Source organism: Cimex lectularius, unplaced genomic scaffold, assembly GCF_000648675.2.
Source record: "Cimex lectularius strain Harlan isolate CLEC.00 unplaced genomic scaffold, Clec_2.1 scaffold96, whole genome shotgun sequence".
NCBI classification, from domain to species: Eukaryota; Metazoa; Arthropoda; class Insecta; order Hemiptera; family Cimicidae; genus Cimex; species Cimex lectularius.
Window position 1 is genome coordinate 485,592 of NW_019392676.1, and position 19,509 is coordinate 505,100.

A 19,509-nucleotide genomic window follows, 5' to 3' on the forward strand; every position below is an offset into this window, starting at 1 on the left:
GATAGACACTATCAAAAAATTAATAATTGTTTGTTTGTTAGGCTATCTCAATAACTATTTCTAAATTAAAACAAGGTACTGAACATAGGCAGACTGTCCGACAATCATCAAAGTGGGATCATCATTTATGTTGCAATTTTTGAATTGAGAATTTTTCCCTTATTTTCTCAATGTTGATGATTGACCTACTCTACTTTCAGGAAGTTTAAAATTTAATCCGAAACTATAACAATGTTCTTCATTCATTTCAAGCCAACAAATGCATTTGTGTTTTTAATTTGCCTATTTCATATATGAATGAGTTCTCTTGTGTAAAAATCTATTCATTAGAGGACGGTACAGGAGGAAGAGGTAGGTCAACATCCAAAACTGCTTGTCTTGTCTTCATTTATATTGTGTTACTTATACATGGCAAAATTTAATTTCAAGAGAACATTATAATGTAGGACACTTTGGATATGAAAATTGTTTTGAACTGCTGTGGGATTTTCTGGATCCCTAGAATGAGATTTTGGTATCAGTGTTATCATGTTTGTTCTTGTTATTGCCAATGGGATAGGCCTTATATATATATCTGTCCAATGAAGGTGAAACTGTAGACCTCGATGATGGTCCAGGAGGCAAAACTTACCATAATATGTAAATGTACAGGTGATCATGGCGAAGAATGCTAATGGGTTCAAATCCCAACCAGAATCCAGGTCTTTTTAACTGATTACAGGCAGTACTCCTCCTTATTCTGCAGGCAGGACTAGATGTTATTTTGCCATTAATGTGCTTATAGCGATATGTTGTAGGTTTTGGGATAAAAGAACAAGAATGTGAAATGTAAGTTGTAAGAAACTAATGTAAAAATAACAATTACTTGATCATTTTAGCAACAAAAATTAGCATAAGTGCATTAATTGATGTAACAGTTCCACAACCTTTTAACTGTGGTGGCCGATTGATGATTAGGGTTTCTGAGTCGTATTTGATACAGTAGCGGTCCTAGTCCAATTGAAAATAATATTAATATGAAAAATATATTGTAAAGTGGATTATCTTATCCACAACATCAAATAGATAAATGTTGTTTCCACTGAAAACAAGCACAAATATAGAAATGCAGAATTTCTTTTTTGTTTGTTGATTTGGTTGTTTATTTTATCTCTTAGACATCCAGTTTCCTTTTTAGATATTCTAATCTCTACCTCCACTGTATTATTTTTTTAATCACCAAATTTGGTAAATAGGACAAGAGGTTCACTTAATAAAAAATACAGTCATATATTATGTATTGCAGTAGATAAAATACACTTATACATCAAAATAGAACATTATAGTATTATAATAAGTTTATTGTGGACTTAACAACCAATAAATACTAAGGGCAAAACAAGCAATTCTCAGAAATATTAACCAACAAATCAAAAAAACTTAATAAAGGGGTTTTCGTAAATATGCTACCTGAATAATGACACTTAGAAATAGTGAAGCAAATAGGTAAATGGACTGGATAATGTTACTAGCACATGGCCAACAGTCAAATGGATTAATTTATCAGTTGAAGACCATACAAATAAAAAGACAAAAAAAAGCAAAGCAAAATCTTTGAAAGAATATTTACATATTTAAGAGAATGGCAAATTTATAATTGGACAAGTTTTCATATTATACCCTTAAAGGCCAGTCACCAATTATTGTTATTAATACTTAACCGTTTTCTTGCAAAGAGTGACTTAAGTTGTGTGCTCTTCTGCAATTGTGGGAGTTGAAACAGGTGAAGTAACTTTTTCAGAGTTTCTGTATGCTTCGTCAAGACCGTGCAATGATGTGGAACGTGGTGAAATTGCCACCTTTGTCTGCAAAACCACAATTCTTTTCAATATATAATTATTTCCTGTGTTACACACAAAAACCATTAAAAAAATAAAATAAAACATTTAAAAAAAGGGCCAAAAATGTGTGTAAAATTTTATTTATATAAACAATGTGCTACAAATTCAATCTTCCTTTAATTACAGACTTGGCACTCTGTACCTTGACATTTTCATAAGCCGATCCGACTTTTTCTTCCAATGATCTAAACGATTCTGAGTTTTTCAACTGGCCGAGTTTGTACGAAATTCCAGAACCAAGCCCACCAAGTATAGAAGACGTCTTCTCAGTTGTCGCCTTTATTACAGATTCAGTTTTCTGATAACTGCAATAAATCAATTTACAATTTAAAAAATTTTCCTTCTGTAAAATGAAAAATACAAGTTGCAATTAGCATAAGGTATGAGGAAAGAGAAAGGAAAGGACTAACTAAAAACAAAAGAATTAAGCTGAAAAGTAAAAATTGAAAAATGTGTAGATAATAACGGAAAGGATTTTTCTTTCTAACAAATTTTAGAAAATATCCCAACAATTTAATAAAACAAAAACAAACAAACATGCAAAGGAAAATAAAGACTTACAGCGGTGCATCAACCACAGCTTTACAAAATTGTTCCACACTCTCTTCTAACCGATGATAACTAAGTATCAATAAAATCAAAAATAAATATATAAAAATTGTCTTCGTGAAAACAAAATATAATAAAATTAAAAAAAGGTGATAAAATAATACATGAAACTCCCCATTGTTAATTTAATTAAATAAAATAATTAAAACTTTTTATAATTAAGAAATAAATATTGATTAGACTAGATACACATTTAATGGGGGGAAAATTTTCCCATGCTAGATTGATCAAAAAATAATGACTGATTTTCCTCACATTCAAGACGATTAAATATTATTTGTGTGACCAAATATTCATTAACACTTTGTGACAAGTTAGCCAGTTTCTTAACATTAGGGGCAAGATTGATTGAACAAAGTTATATCATATTTATTTAAAATGTGTGCAGTGCATAGCAAAGATGAAACAAACTTTAAAATTAAAAAAATACCAATTCATATATGCCACTTTTTATCCAACCGAATTAATGCTAATTTAATTGGCCAGTACCAGTGAAGCCATGTTTGGTCATCACTGATAGCTTTAACCCGAGCATGTAACCAGTAAAAGAATTTAATCAAAAGCCTTTTGTTTTTAGATAGGATTGCATAACAATATTGCTAACAAGTCACTCATGAAAAGGTACAATATACGTATCAGGAAATATAATGTTTTAATAAGGAATTATATTATTTTCTGATCAACCCTTTCAAGATTAACTGTCTTGCTGACTTGTTTGCAAAATAAAACAGAGGAAGGGTTACTTTTTGGGGAATATAAAAAAATATTTCTACCATGCTCTGTATGCTCATTTTTTTGATAAAAGCACAATTACTAAAGTATTAAATATCCAAGTTAATAGGATTACAGTGTTAAGATGTATAATTAATAAGTAGTGAAAAATTTGAAGTAATGCTATTATTTCTTATGATGCTTACAGCATCAAATGTGCAATCAAATGGTGCAACATAGCAAGTTAACAATTTGGCTCATTCTCCGGGCCAATATCAGCACATTCTAAGTGTAGAAATAAGATAAATTTCGTATATTAAGTGAAATGTCATTTACTGTTCATATTTTAGTATTTAAAAAAAAGAAAAACTTAAGGCAAAAATTACAGAATTTTTCAGAGTTGAAGCAAGTTAATAATACTTTGTTTAATTAAATTTTAAAAAAACAAACCGAAAATCAATTGTAAAACTGTTCTTATGAGTTAGGTTAAAAAGCAGTCAGTTGTAAAAATCAACAAGCTAACGGGTTTTTGGTCTGAAGATAGGGACAAGGTTAAGCCTAATTAAATTTATTTGATATTTGGTCTACTTACACATTTGAGTTTTTGACATTCCGCAATCCTTGGTTCATATCATCTTGAATCCCTTTCCACACAGAAATACCGAGCTTTTGCTTCAGTTTCTGAGCGTCTTCCAATTTAGCAGCGAGAACAGTTCTCAGCGTACTGATCTGATCTTCAAGCTGAAATACAACAAAACAGATAACAAATTAAATGTAATCACCTTGATTCCACAAACTGGACACATTGAAAATAAAAGAATTAAACACACTTCGAATGCTGCTAAGTCACAAATATTTATTTTTAGATATTTGTTTACAATTATACTTTTGACTACATAAACGTAAGAAATTTATACAAACTTGTTCGAGTTCTGCAGCCCATTCTTGCCTCTGTTTTTCCTGTTCTTCGAGAGTTAATCCAGACAATTCATTAATACCAGAATCTGGAGAAGTGTCTGTGAGAGTTTTATCTGAAAAATAAACGAATATTTTTTTCAATTTTAAACTTAAATTGCTACTTATTTGAGACTCTTACTAAGGTCGATCGGTATGAATTCACTCATTTTAACCTACTTTTTGATAAATTGAACTGAGAAAGGAATATGTAAATATCCAATTAAAAAGCATTGTTTCCACAAATGTGGGAAACAGATGGAGGGGGTATAAATTACACAAACAAGGATTTGAACAAAGTAAAGCAATAAATGGGAAATCAGCTGTTTATTGAATTTATTAATTATTATGAACATTATTTTTATTGGGTAGATGAAACAAAAATTGATAAGTAATACTTAAAATTAATAACTTTAACTTCTTATAACGATTGAACAAAATTAGCATTATGAGTAAACCATGTAGTCAAATTTTTTGTCAAAAATTGACTGATTTTTATATAATTTAAGTTTAATTTCAATCTCTAAGAAATTGTGTAAATGTTTAAATCATTATGTTGTGATGGACTATTTTCAAACTTCAATTACACAAAAAAAAAGTATTAACGCAAGTCTTATCTTAGATGTGACTTTCTCTTAATGGATTATAAGGGAGAAAAGAAAGTGTAACAACTGAGCAATTATTATAAATTCAAGTATTCGCATGAATTGCTGCTGTTTAGTTTTGTAAAACCTTATTACAATTCTTAATTTTTACTTTGAACATGACAAACAGAATTGCAGATGTAATGATTACCATTTTTAATTTTTTAAATCAATTCCCAACATGAAAATAATAAAACAAATAATATTAGCACAACAATCTTAATACATTTTTGGAATCTGTCTTCATAATTTTTTTTAAACAGAATTCATTCAATTTTGTAAAGGATATTTTGCTTAATTAAACTGTTATTGCTGTTTTATTTGAATGGTGGTGGTGGTCGGGTTGGGGTCGGGGTACCCTAGAACGAAAGTTTGGTATGTATCAAGGTAACAAAAACGTGAACAAGGAGAAAAGGAATGCCCAGACTAAATCACCGCATTCTGGCCTTCCGCCATTAAAAATAAGATAAATATGATCAAAACAAAATGACACCAAGAGGCTGCAATGGTTTAAGCATTGATATGGCGCTCATCACCAGATTCTAACCCAATGGCCCTGCATTCAAACTCAACATACTTACAAATGGGCATTTTTTCAAAAACACCGGCACCCTGAAGGTTGAAACGACCTCTGCTGTTGCAAAACCTCATTAAAACAAAAATTAATAATAATAAAAAAAAAAAAAAGACAGCATCATTGGGCTGGATTGCTGAAAAGCTCTTACACATAAAGAGCATAGCCAGTAGTTAGCTCTTGGATAATTCTAATTGTAAAAGAGGAATCATTCTCACACAATTTAGAATAGACCATAGAAAAATATCTGTAGTAATATTTCAATTCATTTTGTGAAAATAACATGAACCTATTTTATTATGATAATAGTAAAATAATATAATCCAATTTTTTTTCTTAAATGGACATTTTATCATATGCTGAATCCTAGAAGTTCTCACCCGACTCAAAATAAATGGCTGACACTTAAACATTCTATTTTGGGCCAAAGCCTTCGTAAGTACAATAGTATGTTGAAAAAGCTCGCTCCTTATGTCACATGTAATTAAAGGGAGTGATTTTTCGGCTCCTTACAAGGGAATACCACTTGATTTGAGGTGCATGTATCCAGCGGTATTTTGGACCCTGTTTCGATGTTTGAGGCAAAATATGTCTCTGGAATGCCATCAAAACCAGAATAAGTGCTTTCAGAACATGCCCTGAGAAATCTAATCCAAAAATGGTAAGGTTTTGAATCAGGTTTTAGCTTGTAAGTATAATAAATTCAAGAACGATATTCAGTATTTTTTACAATATTACAATTAATTAAGGTTTTTAGTTGAGATAAAAAAGTCAATGTCAAGAGCAGGATTCGAACCCACAATCTTCGGCTTGATACGCCGCTGCTCTACCACTTGAGCTATCGTGACCTCGATCCACTAGGACATCAACTTCCCATCTCAAGCGCACCTTGTGAATTTCCCTCATTTTTGCCATTTATGGCATATTTATAAATGGCCAAAAGGAGAGAAAATTCACAAGGTGCGGTTGAGTTGGGAAGTTGATGTCCGAGTGGATCGAGGTCACGATAGCTCAAGTGGTAGAGCAGCGGCGCATCAAGCCGAATATCATAGGCTCGTGCCATTGACTTTTTTACCTCAACTAAAAACCTTAATTAATTGTAATATGTTATTTGGTCAAGCAGACCACGAAATTAGTGAATTTAATTTTTTTTAATATATATATTCTTTTTCTATAAAATGTTTGACTTATTTATACCAGCATTGACGCAGACAAGGGGTTCGATGAAAACATGCCACTCCATTGGCTAAAAAAGAGACCGTGGATGAAGAACTGGAAGAAATATTAAATAGTGCAATCATTGCCTCTGGCTGATACAAAAATGGATGAGAAAAGGCTGACCCAGGTGATCTTTGGGGGCTCGGAATTCAAAGCACCAGAAGCTCAAGAGGAGTTGAATAAAAGATTAAAGAAATTTTTTCAAGCATGGTTGATGGTGCTTTTGGTAGACCGGAAGATTACAATGATTTTGAATGGACCGAAGATATATTTCAGACAGAACATCTTAGGATACGGATTTTACAAATAAAATATCCCAAGCAATTAAAAGTTTATCAGTTGATGTAGAAAACATGAAGACTCCACTGGGTCCTGCGGTGTTCTCTTCCTATTTTGTTAATCTGGTATGACAGGAAATTTTTTTTATCTATGAGGTATGATTATTAAATCATGTTTATTTCAAAAGTTTTGCTGCCCCCTCCAATGGAAGCTATGTTCTCGAATGGTTTGGAAAAAATTCAGAAAGTTTAATCATTGGACGTCAATTATTATTGCTTTTAGTTATAATTAACTTAATCTTTCGATATTGTTATTATCTTGAGTAAGTAACTCAAAGGTATGTACTTTGGGTAAGCATACAACTCAAATACAACAATTATATTTTCTTATTATTATACTATTATGACATAGTGGATGTCTATTCTATTATGACATAGTGGATGTCTATTCGTATTGATAAATTCAAGGGAAATGATTCTCCCACCGCATCCTTAATCAATTGAGGATGGAGGTTGTTTAGTGGAGTGTGGTCGCAGGATCCGCCGAAACGAAATCGAATAACTTTCAGGCTAAAACCAAGCCAGAAAAAGAAAACGAAAGGGTATCTCGTCGCAAATGGTGCAAATGAAGGGAAAACGGCCGTTTTCTCTCCCATAGGATAGTCCACCGGAAATGTAGACCGTGAAATCTAGAACGCACGTCCGACACAAAGCAACGGTTAACGGTTAACATTTTTGTAGTAACCGTGAATTTCGAAAAATTGACTTTCTGTCATTACAGAGACAAAGAAATTACCATAGATGTTAGCCTGAAATCCGATCTGCGTATGTTTTTTTCAGTGTACTTGTTATATAACCAAGGCCCAAGCATGAACACGACATCATTATTTAAGTTTTAATTTAATTTAAAAATACCAAGTATAATCAGAAGAAATGGTAAAAAACCTATGACATCGGCGAAGTTAATTTCTGAACAACCTCGTGCGCAGTACACTAGCAACTTTGTACTTTCTGTTCAGCTTTCTCACTAAACGAGTCATAAAAATGGTCTTTAGTTTATTTTCTATTTTAAGTTTTGGCTCAATAGCCACTACGAAATATTTACCAAAGGTGGAAAGATAAATCCACCTATAGAGAACCTTAGGCTAGGATTTAAAATAACAATATAATCTGATTAACCTTGGATGGAAAACCTGCACAATGACTAAGAGTTAAATCCCTAAAACCAAATCCAGATAAAACAATTTAACCACTTTTCCTCCCTTATCAATATGACTGTATTTATTACAAACTTCCTGAATCAGGTCCTGGATCGAAATTCTCCATGATTCACAATGGATGATTTGCTATTAAAAAAGGCCTTAAATTTAAAATAAAGCTGTCTATTATTTACTACAATAATTATTTCATTCCATAGTTTAGCAATAATTGGTGTAATTAAATTAATCTCTAAAAACCACTCGGTGTAAATCTAAAATAACCGAGCGCCAATTTGTGCTGGCGCTTAAGTGATATAATTATTCAAAGGATTTTTTTTTAAATACCGATAAACTGTTGGAGATATCAACAAAACAATCTTGCTATGTTTAAAAATCGAAAAAGAACAACGGGCAATATACCTTGAACTTTGACGTCCGAGAAGAGTTTCCTACTAGCATGATTTCATACACAGAAAGCATGACCACCTAGGAAACTTAATTTTATGCATGAAGTAAGAAGAGAAAAAAGACTAGATTTCGACTGAAACTGCGAGTTGATTAAAAAAATGAATTATAAATTATTTTGTTTCACTTCACACAATTATTACTACATAAAAGGAGAAAGAAACGATTGTGTTAAGAAGGAATTTTGAAATTATTTAATTAGAAGCAAACTAATATTTCTTAATAGACATAAATTAAACGGCCAAAAAATGGGGAGCTTTTTAGTATTCAATATGCTTCGCTGGTGATGTAAAATGTTTTTGTTGTTGACAAGTGTGAGATGTCCCCTTGAGATATGAAAGACGATTGACTTGTTTGGTCGTTTCCGATCATTTTGGTTTGTCTATTTTGGTCGTTTTGGTGTGTTTCGTGTTCCGACTTGTCACGATATTCAGTGGCGCTTGTGTCACAATTCCATAGGCAGAAATGATCGTAAGTGACCTAACTTCAAGTACAATATGTTTCGTGTGAATGCTTCGGTAACACTAGTGCACGGTTTTCAGACGTAGGTCATCTCAATAAGATTTATGTAACTGAAAGAAAGTCATATTCGTTCTAAAAAAAAATGGTGAGAAATTGGTACGAACCGCCTTCATTGACGAGATGCAAGAAGTTGGTGTAGTTTTTAAGACTCGTTACTTTAGGAACATAGGGTTTGGAAACGTCTTGAAACTTCACTCGGACTTGTTTTGATTTTGTGTTGCCCTTTTTCTCGTCGTAGAATTCCGTCTCGACGGTGACAGTTTCTGGAAGGTCTGTGAACGAGGACGGCTCGGAAAAATCATCAAGGCTCAACTCGTCGACTATATCGACGATGTCACCTACACCGTCCTCGACGTCGAAGCTCGGAGTTTCCGAAGGCGGTACGAGAGCGAAATCGTCTTCGTATTCGAGGGAGGTCGTTTCTTCGGTATCGAGCTCGAACTTCTTCCTGTCATCCATTTTGCCCGCATAGTGGTAACACAGTTAACAATCACAGCAACGATTTCGGGGTTGTTTGGTTGGAGGGATTTCTTCACAAGGGAAACGTGTGCATTTCGTGTCGAGGTGCCACGTCGACGGCAGCAGCCTCAGGCCACAACTAAAACCGCTCCTCCTCCTGGCGAGTCACGTTTCCCCCCTTGGAACGCCGACCTTTGTGAAAGTCACAACTTGATCCAGTGATGCTTGGCAGAGACCAACCGTAATTCCCTACCAGCAGACAATTTTTCTCTCAAAACCGCTGCGTAGTTCAATCCTTATAAAAATAATACAATAACCTTCACAAACCACAATACAGTACGCATTTTTTCCTCAAGTCAAAGACTCAACACCAAGAGATACAAATCTGACGTAATTTATAAATTAATTTATAGATTGATAATTAATTAATGTCCAGCTACATACATTGGTATTACATCGCAATATCTAGAAAAATGGAAAAACAATACATTTATGATTATAAAACACCAAAATTTAATCACACAGCATTGGCCACACACCATTTCCTACAAATGGTTTACATTAATAGTCAAACAAATCACGCTTAAGTGGTTAGAGCAGCGGCGTACTGAAACGAAGGTCATGGGTTCGAATCCCGCTCGTGACACTAACTTTTTCATCTTAACCAACACTTTAGATAAAAAGTATAATTAATTGAAAGAAGTAATTTGATCAATTAGACCACTAAACATAATGGTTTTAATTAATTTTTATCGCCGAGACACCTTTACAACGTTTAGCCATATTGATAAACGAACGATAAACGATTTAAAACATGTTTAAATAAAAAAAGCTAAAAAACGACCTTCGGCTGGGTTCGAATCCCGCTAGCTATTTCATTTCAACCAAGACGTTACATAAAAAGAAAAATTAATTTATTAAAACAACGTATTCCAGAATACATCATGCATGGCAATGGGGTTTATACCAACAACTGACTTTATTCAACGGAAATTTTGAAGTCATTGGAAAGGTCAACAACACACTCCCAATAAAAGAAGACTTAAACCAAGTTTGCTGCAAGCATCTTCTTGTCAAAATGGATCATTTTTAAATATTATTTTCTAATACAAAAAACATGTTTGTTCCTGCCGTTGTTGTTAATTTATTTCTATCCCGAGTTTCTATATTCCAAACTATCGCTAAATAGTTTTATCGAATTTTAATTAGTTATACTTTTTATCTAAGGTCTCTGTTGAGATTAAAAAGCAATTGTAAAGAGATTCGAACCCAACTTCGGCTCAATACGCCGCTGCTCTAACCACTTGAGCTCTCTTCACGTTAAGTTTTATTTAAGTTAAACTAATTAATTAATTATGCAGTAAAATTTAAATTACACCATGTAACGAAACGGTTTTGTCCATTTATACAGAGTTTGTCCTATCGACTGTATCTAGTCTATTCATCGCAATGTTGCTTATGAATGTGAAATCATAGCTTCATTATTCCATCAAAACCCTTTCTTAAGGTTGTCCATTTATAGTATTTTCTAAACAATCCCATTTATCATTAGATGCTCATTAGATCTTTTGGGTGTTGGAGTAAAATGTGCAACTATGTAACATTTATGTTTTCCATTGGGGGTCGCAATGTCATTATACAATGAGGTGCTTAACGTGCGCACCTGGCACATATGCCATATCACACGTTTAAATTCTCAAGGAGCAACCCACTCAGGTAAGATAGTGTGAACCCCGTGAGGTTCGGTGTAGAAGCCATCACATCCACAGACTAATCATATAGACATGCCGACTTCTTCCGCTTGCTTCTTCCGAAGAGAGGAGTTAACATTTTGCACTGTGACGCTGCAGCGAAAAGACAACCGTATGCCGCGCGTAAAGGGATACCCGAAAGGGCTGAAATGCATCAGCTGGTCTCCCACGCACTCCCTAAATAGAGAAGACAACACTATCTCTCTAAGGGTAGGGGCCTCGCCAACGTCGAAACTACCGGATCCGTTCCGGCCGCGGTTTCGTTTAAAGTGGAATTTCTAACCACCCTCTAGAGGAACCTGCCTTCGGTAAAGGAAGCCCATAAGGGCACCACCGAACAACAAGCTCTTCTCAAAGTTCTCACCAGGAGCCTCACCACTAAGCTATTTCGAGTCCATTCCCATGCAGCTAGAGTGGACTTGGAACTTTCGCTGCCCCGTAGTTCAGATGGTTATGCACCCTCCCCCGTCTATGAAGAAAGGATCTGGTACCCTAACCCTCCTGTGCCTCTGATCCAGTACCCGCTGTTGGCAAGCTCGCAAGCCAACAACGCCCTTAATGCATTTCGGGGGACTGGGTAGGTCTTTGCATCCTCGCATGCTATACACTTCCTTCGTCCTATCTTCCAGATGCGGAGGGTGCTTAAGTAGATAAGCGCGCTAGGAAACACGAATACAGCTTGTGCTTTAGAGCCGTCACGCTCTCTAGGCTACACCACTATTTTGTGCCTGGAAGCCCAAGGGTTGGGAAGTGTCTATTAGAGTTTCCTTGTAGCACTCACTGCACAGTCCCGGGAATTGGATTGAGAGAAAAGGACATGCCGAGGCCCAAGCCTCTAACACGATCTACCGCTCATTGTTACCGTGGTCCTTAATCATTAAGGTACGGTTCCTTTTAACAAGCCGGACATCCAGTTATATAATCAAATATTCTTAACTTCCACTCACTAGGACCTTTTCTTTCCAGTTGCTCACTCCGTAAGAAGTTATTAATTTTAATTTTGTAAAGTTATGTAAAAGTGAACAATCAGATAATTGGGTAATAAACCCGAATTAGATTTAGTTTTAATTTGGATTACGATTGTTCAATCCTTTCACAAATGCCCTCATTCGCCCCTAATCTCTGACACATTCATTTTAACGTCCTGACAAATTCATCTAATAACAGATTCTAAATAATGAAAATCTCTTTCACGACGAATACAAGAGCAGCCTTCTGTGAACGCTGAAATGATGCCCTCGCCTCAAAGTGTTATAATTTTCTGAAGTTGGTCTTACAATGCACTATCGATAGTGAACACACTATGATCAACTCATCAACTTTATTTGTGTCCACTCCGGCCAATTAATCATAGGATTCTTTATAGTGAAAAATGATAGTAATGACGTAAGAAGTTAGCACATATCAACAAACTACCCACTTTGCTGTTTTGGCGGTCCGGGAGTCAAACCACTCTCTCAGTACCGCCGCCGAAATTAGGTTCTAGAGACTGCCAACACGCGTGCAGAATTAAAAGCTATACATAACCCCACAAATTCTTAAATAAATTATTTCCGATTTGCATACTATTCGCTTAGATGTAAGAGTGGTAGAGAATTCGATCGCGTAAGGTAATATTCCATCAACGGCCCTCTTGCACCACACATTCACGCTAATAAATACATCCAATCTCCAATAAACACGAAACGAGATATCTATACGTACTATATGCGAAAGGAAGAATCCCGTTTCCTCCAAAAATCGTAACAGGGGGCTCAAATACTCGCTACCAACTTTTTCTAATTGAATGAATAGTTATTCAGATATCGTGAGATGCGGTCGGGTGATGAATCATTGAATTCTCATACCGAGTGGCATTTCTACGCGATCTCTATATGCCAAAGAATGACAACATTCAATTAAGTGGAATATACCGAGCAACGTTTCTCTACACGCCTGATACATGCTTTGGCTTAAAAAATAAGTGTCTATGTGTCAACCTCACTTGGCCTATTCTTAATCGAGTGAGGATGCTACCTCTTTTAATATTCAGATCGATCGTGCTCTTGAGGTAGACTAAACAACATGAATTTGGTTAAAAGAAAAACCCACGTTCGTTAAAATGTATGATTTTCCTTTTGAATACATTTGCACTCTTTTAATTTCTAAACTAACCCATCTATTTAAAAATAAGGCGGAAAAACTGAGGTGAGGACAACAAACACAAATGAAAAACTCCTGAGACCAAAACATAAAACAAATTCACTAGTTTTCGTGGTCCGCTTGACCAATTAATATCTTGAGATAATAAAAAAACTAGACAAAACCAACAATCTTACAAAATAAGCCAATACGGAAAAACATCGGACATACAGGAAGAAAAATGAAAGAAAGAAACAGAAAAAAATGTAACGACATGCAGGGAACTAACGCCGGAAAATCAAATACAAAACCTACAACAATACACACAAGCTTACAATTAAAAGGTTGAAAAATGGACATATGTGAAAACCAAGAAATATGTACAATTTCATGAATACACGACCTACACAGTCCTTTCAAATATAAATGAGTATGTAGTACGAAAATATAAATGAGATTCGACTAAGCAGAAAACTACACTAACCAACAATAAAGACGTCGAGAATAGGCAGGTCAAAAATGATCGGAAACGACCAAACTGCATTTATTACACCGCAGATCCCAAGAGGAAATGATCAGTCATACAGACATTCAATTGAGAAATCTTTCTAGTGCATTGGTAGTAAGTTAATAGTAATAATCTCAAACAAACTAATCTTGCTCCTGAAAAAAAAAATTTTCATTTTTACCCATAATTCGTAAAAGTATGTTTAAGCAAGGAATAAGACCGATTACGGGAGATGACGAAAGGCCGGTTGGCAATATCGACCATTTCGGTGAAACCATGGGAATAGATCAACACCAAATAAAGGAAAACTAGGCTATAAAAGGTTTTTCCCCATGAATGTACTAACAAACGAAAATACATAAAATGGATAGTTTATTTATTTTATTGAAACCCCTCGACGCGTTGGACATAAGACCACAAGTCGTTCTAAGGTGTTTCTTTCTGTTATGTTACACATGAAACATAATATCTACATAATGATGGATATTTTATTGTGAGACAAACAAATTGTGAATGACTTGTTTATTAATTTAAAACCGATCGAATGTTTTAATCCAGGAAGAAAAGCTAACGTGTCAAAATTCGTTTGTTGTGTTTTAAACTCTTCCAAGAGGAGGAAAATTTTAAAAATACACACAAAGCTAGCCGCTTTGGAACCCAACGTGATTAAAAGACGAAATCTCCGTCTTTAATCTTTATTTACACTGATTAACGCAACCTTAACATGCCTTGACATAAAGATACTATTGGTTGATATTATATAAATAGGTACGACGGATCAATAGGTCAGGTATTTTCAACACAAGAAAATATTGAATAACAAGAGGATAAAGCGTCGTTTGGGAGAAATGCTGGTTCGGAGGTCTCTCTCGTATAACACCGGGAAAATTGCCCATTTTGTTGATGTAGGCTTTAAGGCGCATGGTACAGTACAGGAAATCATCAGTAAAATTCGATGAAGGTCAACACCGATATAAGCACCGAAAAATAACCTTTCCACGTTTCAAGGTAGTTTTGTGGTTTACATAAATAAAACCAGAAATCCTGGATCATCGATAGCCCCATTGTACATAAAAGAGACCTATGGTTACACCGATGTATGATCGAGGTTGTGGCCAAGGTAGGGGGTTTCTTAATTCAAAGACAGTTCTCCAAACTTTTTCAACTTTAAGTGTGTGGTGATTAGTGGCCGGTCTGTAAGGCCAAAAGATTTCTCTAATTATTATTCGGAAATCGTGATATGCGGTCTGGTGTGATGTAGGTTTCAGAAAAACATTTTCTTTCTCGTGCTAACGTTTCGATCTTTATTGAGATCATCTTCAGCGCCTGGGATTTTCAAACATTGTTTAAATTTAACAAATACATGTAGGATGTGGAACGCAGAAAACAAACACTTTGAGTGAGTAGAAATACTTTGATTGAATATAAAAAATATTTTTTTGCATTGTATAAATTCACTTTTTCCACATCCTACATGTATTTGTTAAATTTAAACAATGTTTGTAAATCCCAGGCCCTGAAGATGATCGCAATGATGACCGAAACGTTGGCACGATAAAGAAAATGTTTTTCTGAAACCTACATCACACTAGACCGCATCTCACGATTTCCGAATAATTTATTTTAAGTCATCCTCAAATTCAAATCACCACAACCTCGATCACATCAGTATATTTGCAACTGTTGATCGATTCTATAAATAATTTATAAACCGTATGGTGTTATGCCTCAACGGCAGTAATTTTAAAAAATACACAGGTGGAAAATCGCATACAACCAATTTGGAAGAAACACCCAGTTAATTAAATCGTAAATTGGCCTAATCCCTAATTTTTACTATAAAGTTGTAATATTTAAGTCTGATATTGAAAAATTAGTGAAAGCCTAAGAGAGATATAACAGGAGCTCGTCGGTATGGTACAAATAGGATCATTCTCAGAGATTTGAACACCCCATATTTAAACGAAGTTCTAAAGGTCAAGGATGTTATCGCCAACTAAGTTCGCAGCCCAACTTCTCACTCCAAAACAGGGAATTTAGATTGATGGTGGATGAACCCTGGTTTGTACACAATGCCAACAACTGCCAAAAAGTTTCATGTCAGTTTTTTTCAGGCAATTTGTTGTTCGTAATAATTCTCTCCTGCGGGCCATTCCTTCCAGCATTCCGACAACGAGAGCCAATCGGCGACACAAAATAAAAAGGCTAGACTGTTGGTGGGCTGCCATCATAACACCTCACTTCAAGTACTATGTGAATTGTGCAATACTATATTTCATTATCATATTATTTTACTGTTACAGTGTTATTACACAATAAAGTTTATATTAACTATAAAAGAAACTACTGGCTACGAGAGAAATTTGACAATGCGAGACCATCAAGACCACAGTTTGCGCAAAAGAAAAAGACCAACGGAACTGCACAATGGATACAACCAAAAAAAAACTTTTTTCATGAACATAATAGTATATATTTTATGACAAAAAGTGTATAAAAGCCTAAATCATTTCGACCAGGTAGGATCTAGTTCGTTCATCGGTATTCTTGGTCAAAGTAAAGGACAGATGTCCAGCCACCAAAATTTTTACACAAAACCTTAAATGAAACATTTTTTAATATTTTATTCGCATCGCAATCCGTCTAATACAGATATAATTGAAATTGTCAAATAGAGGAAATGCGCGGAGAATAAACAGTTTTCAAATATGTATTGCTATGTACCGAGGCCATGCAGTCATAACATCGATCTGGCCACGAAAACCCCCACACTTTCCGTTTATAAGTCTACAAAACAATTGTTCAACAAGACATTTGCTACAGTGAATATTTAAATATTAATTTTAAAATATTAGCAGTTCTATATTATTTTGTATTATTTTAATTTTATTTATATTTAAAAACTTCAGTTAAAACAATCAAGTCTTTCTAAACGTAATTTCAACACATAATAGAAGAAATAAAAACAAACAAATGAAAAAAGAAAACTTTATTTACTAAACACAAAAAAGTCACCAAATTACTTTCTTCTGAAAACAAACATCTATACATTACTGCTACTCCATTGATGGAGAATCCCTCGACCTTCAGTTAAAATAAAAGATTTGGGAATACTACTTGACCTCTAAACTTATGTGACCACATACACTTTACTATGCCTCTCCTGCTTGGCCTCTTTACTATCAATCCCACATTGATTTAATAGAAAGAGTTCAAAACAAATTCTTTCAATCTCCTGCCAACCAAATGTTTTACAGACCGTTACAGACTTATTGCTCTTATTTGACCTTCATATCACCTCAGCCTCTTAAATTTTCGACTCCCTGCATCTCACAACAGACTATCTTTGATATTTCTTACTCTTAGACAAGATATCTCCCAAATCGACCACACCACAGGATGATACTTAGCCAATTTCTAACTTTTCAACACTGATTTATTAAATATAAATTTTGCACAACTTAATAAAGATTTAACTGCTCCTCCTACACATAATTCCTTACTTCCCTAATTCCAATCAATAACTTCTGTTTTTTTTTCTCTTATTTCATAAAATTATCAACATGTCTCTCTTTTTATATACAGGGTGTCAGGCAACTCGTGTCATAAACTTTGCCAGTGAATTTCACACCTCCAGAGTGAATGAACCATGGACCGATTCTCAACACTTTCGCAGATATTAAACATTGTTTTCTCCTAACTATCAACGGTTATCGTCATAAATCTTGTAGTTCCTGAACTCATTTTTGAAAGAAAAAAAAACATTGAAAAGAGCATTGCATTTCCTTTAAGCAGACACCCTTCTAGAACTTTCATTTTAATTTTTGGTAAAAAAAACCACTAAATCTTTTAAAGACTACTAAATTTAAATTTCGTAAAAAAAAAATTGCAATCTGGGAAAAAATCACGGTAGAGGTTGGCAAATTTCCTAAGTTCTTTGTTTAAACCAAAGTGCAGAAATTTTATGATAAATGGGAAAAAAGTAGTGACGGTGTGAAAAAAGGAAATTGGGTTAAACTACGATAGTAGTTCAACTTATTGTCTTGGGCAAAATTTATTTCCCAACCTTAAGTTAATAAAAAAGCACAAACAAAATCAACGTAATTTGTTTGTTCACAATGATTATTTTCTCTATTTTAGGCGTTCTGCTTGATTTTTACTTGAATTTTTCTTTTTTATTAGGTTAAATTTGGGTTTACAGCTTCTGTAATTGTTTTTTTCCTTTCCACTGTGTTTAGTAGTTTTGTCTATTTTTTCTGCTTTAGTTATTCACCAGGTTTATTGTTTCTTTTTTTGTTTAATTTTCTTTTGTTTTCTGTGACGCGAGTTGGCTGACACTGTAAATTCTCTTAGCTGTGATATTTTTCATGTTTTTTTTTAAATTTTTTATAGTGTTATATACTAGATGAATATGCATTTAAAGATATAATTTATCTGTTAAGGGGCTCTAGCGCGTAAAATAAATAAGGCACACAAAGCAATCAACACCGAAAAATTCACTTCTGTGAATAGAACTGTTTCCAAAAAGTGAATTGCCATATTCACCCCATCTCAAATCATTTCTACTAATCTAGTTCTGTTCTTACATTCTTTAAAATTTTCATATAGATCTGTTGTCGCAACAAGAAAAGAATTGATGTTTTATTCATTAACTCCCTGGAAGCTTGATTAGAAACGTTTAAAGCTGTCCTTCTCACAGAATTGTCCTTCGCTTTATTGATTTACAAGCTACAAAAAAAAAAGAAAAAAAGTGCTAAATTGTAGGTTTAATACAACTCAAAACGAACCGCTCACAAAAGACAACAGGACAAAGTCTAATCAAAACATGTTTACTCGAGAAAAGAAATATCAGATAAGCATCAGAGATATGAGAATAAGATATTTTATCATAGTAGGAAATAATTTATTTCACAGTTTGTTTGAAATTCTTCTGATTGGCAAAAGAAAATATGAATATGTTTAGAAAAAAAATTATATTGAGACAATTGACCTAGCAACATTAAAAGGCTCTGGTTAAAACAATGAGCAACACAGTCAAATAAATGTCAATAAACAGCATAACAAGGCTGAATCCACCCGATACTCTTTAACAAACATAGTTAATTGTTTATAATTATATAAAAACAAAAAACTCAACATTTTCATATTTTTTCGAAGTTTTATACTTTTAGACTTGATTTTGCTACTGTGCAGTGTCAACCAAGTGATAATAGACTATCAAGTATGGATCATACATGGCCAAATTGAACAAATAGGAGTGGTATTTTTTTAAACAGAAATGGCTATCCATTACTGACTGTAAAAGCTGGACAAATAAACTGCATTTCTGTTAGCATTAGTGCAGATAAGGTTCACTAGGCCTGAAAAACCATAACAAATTTTCAAGATGAATGTAGGAAGAAACTCCTTGGTACACTGACAACCGACAACCCCTTGGATGAATAGGTCAAGATCATCAATGGCTTGGATTTTTTGTTAATAATTACTAATCATATGGATACTTTTGACATCCCTGAAACCAGCCTTAATATTATAAATTATGTCTTAAATAATCATGGGTAAGGCGAATATGAAAGATAGAAAAACACATTTCCTTCATTAAGCTTTCGAGGAATA

At 34.1% G+C, this 19,509-nt stretch overlaps 1 protein-coding gene across 2 annotated transcripts; it reads right to left on the minus strand.

The window, feature by feature from the left end:
- Nucleotides 1-1,263: 1,263 nt before the first annotated feature.
- Nucleotides 1,264-9,663, minus strand: LOC106674439 (tumor protein D54). Of its 2 annotated transcripts, XM_014407158.2 has the most exons (6): nucleotides 9,159-9,663; nucleotides 4,122-4,231; nucleotides 3,793-3,941; nucleotides 2,442-2,501; nucleotides 2,023-2,185; nucleotides 1,264-1,844 (listed from the first exon to the last, which is right to left on the minus strand). In XM_014407158.2, exons 1-6 carry the CDS (start codon nucleotides 9,511-9,513, stop codon nucleotides 1,722-1,724), a joined length of 960 nt encoding a protein of 319 aa, XP_014262644.1. In that variant the 5' UTR covers nucleotides 9,514-9,663; the 3' UTR covers nucleotides 1,264-1,721. The 2 variants fall into 2 exon arrangements, with proteins under 2 accessions (XP_014262644.1, XP_014262645.1); XM_014407159.2 differs by lacking the exon at nucleotides 2,442-2,501 and having other exon boundaries at nucleotides 9,159-9,662.
- Nucleotides 9,664-19,509: the final 9,846 nt, after the last annotated feature.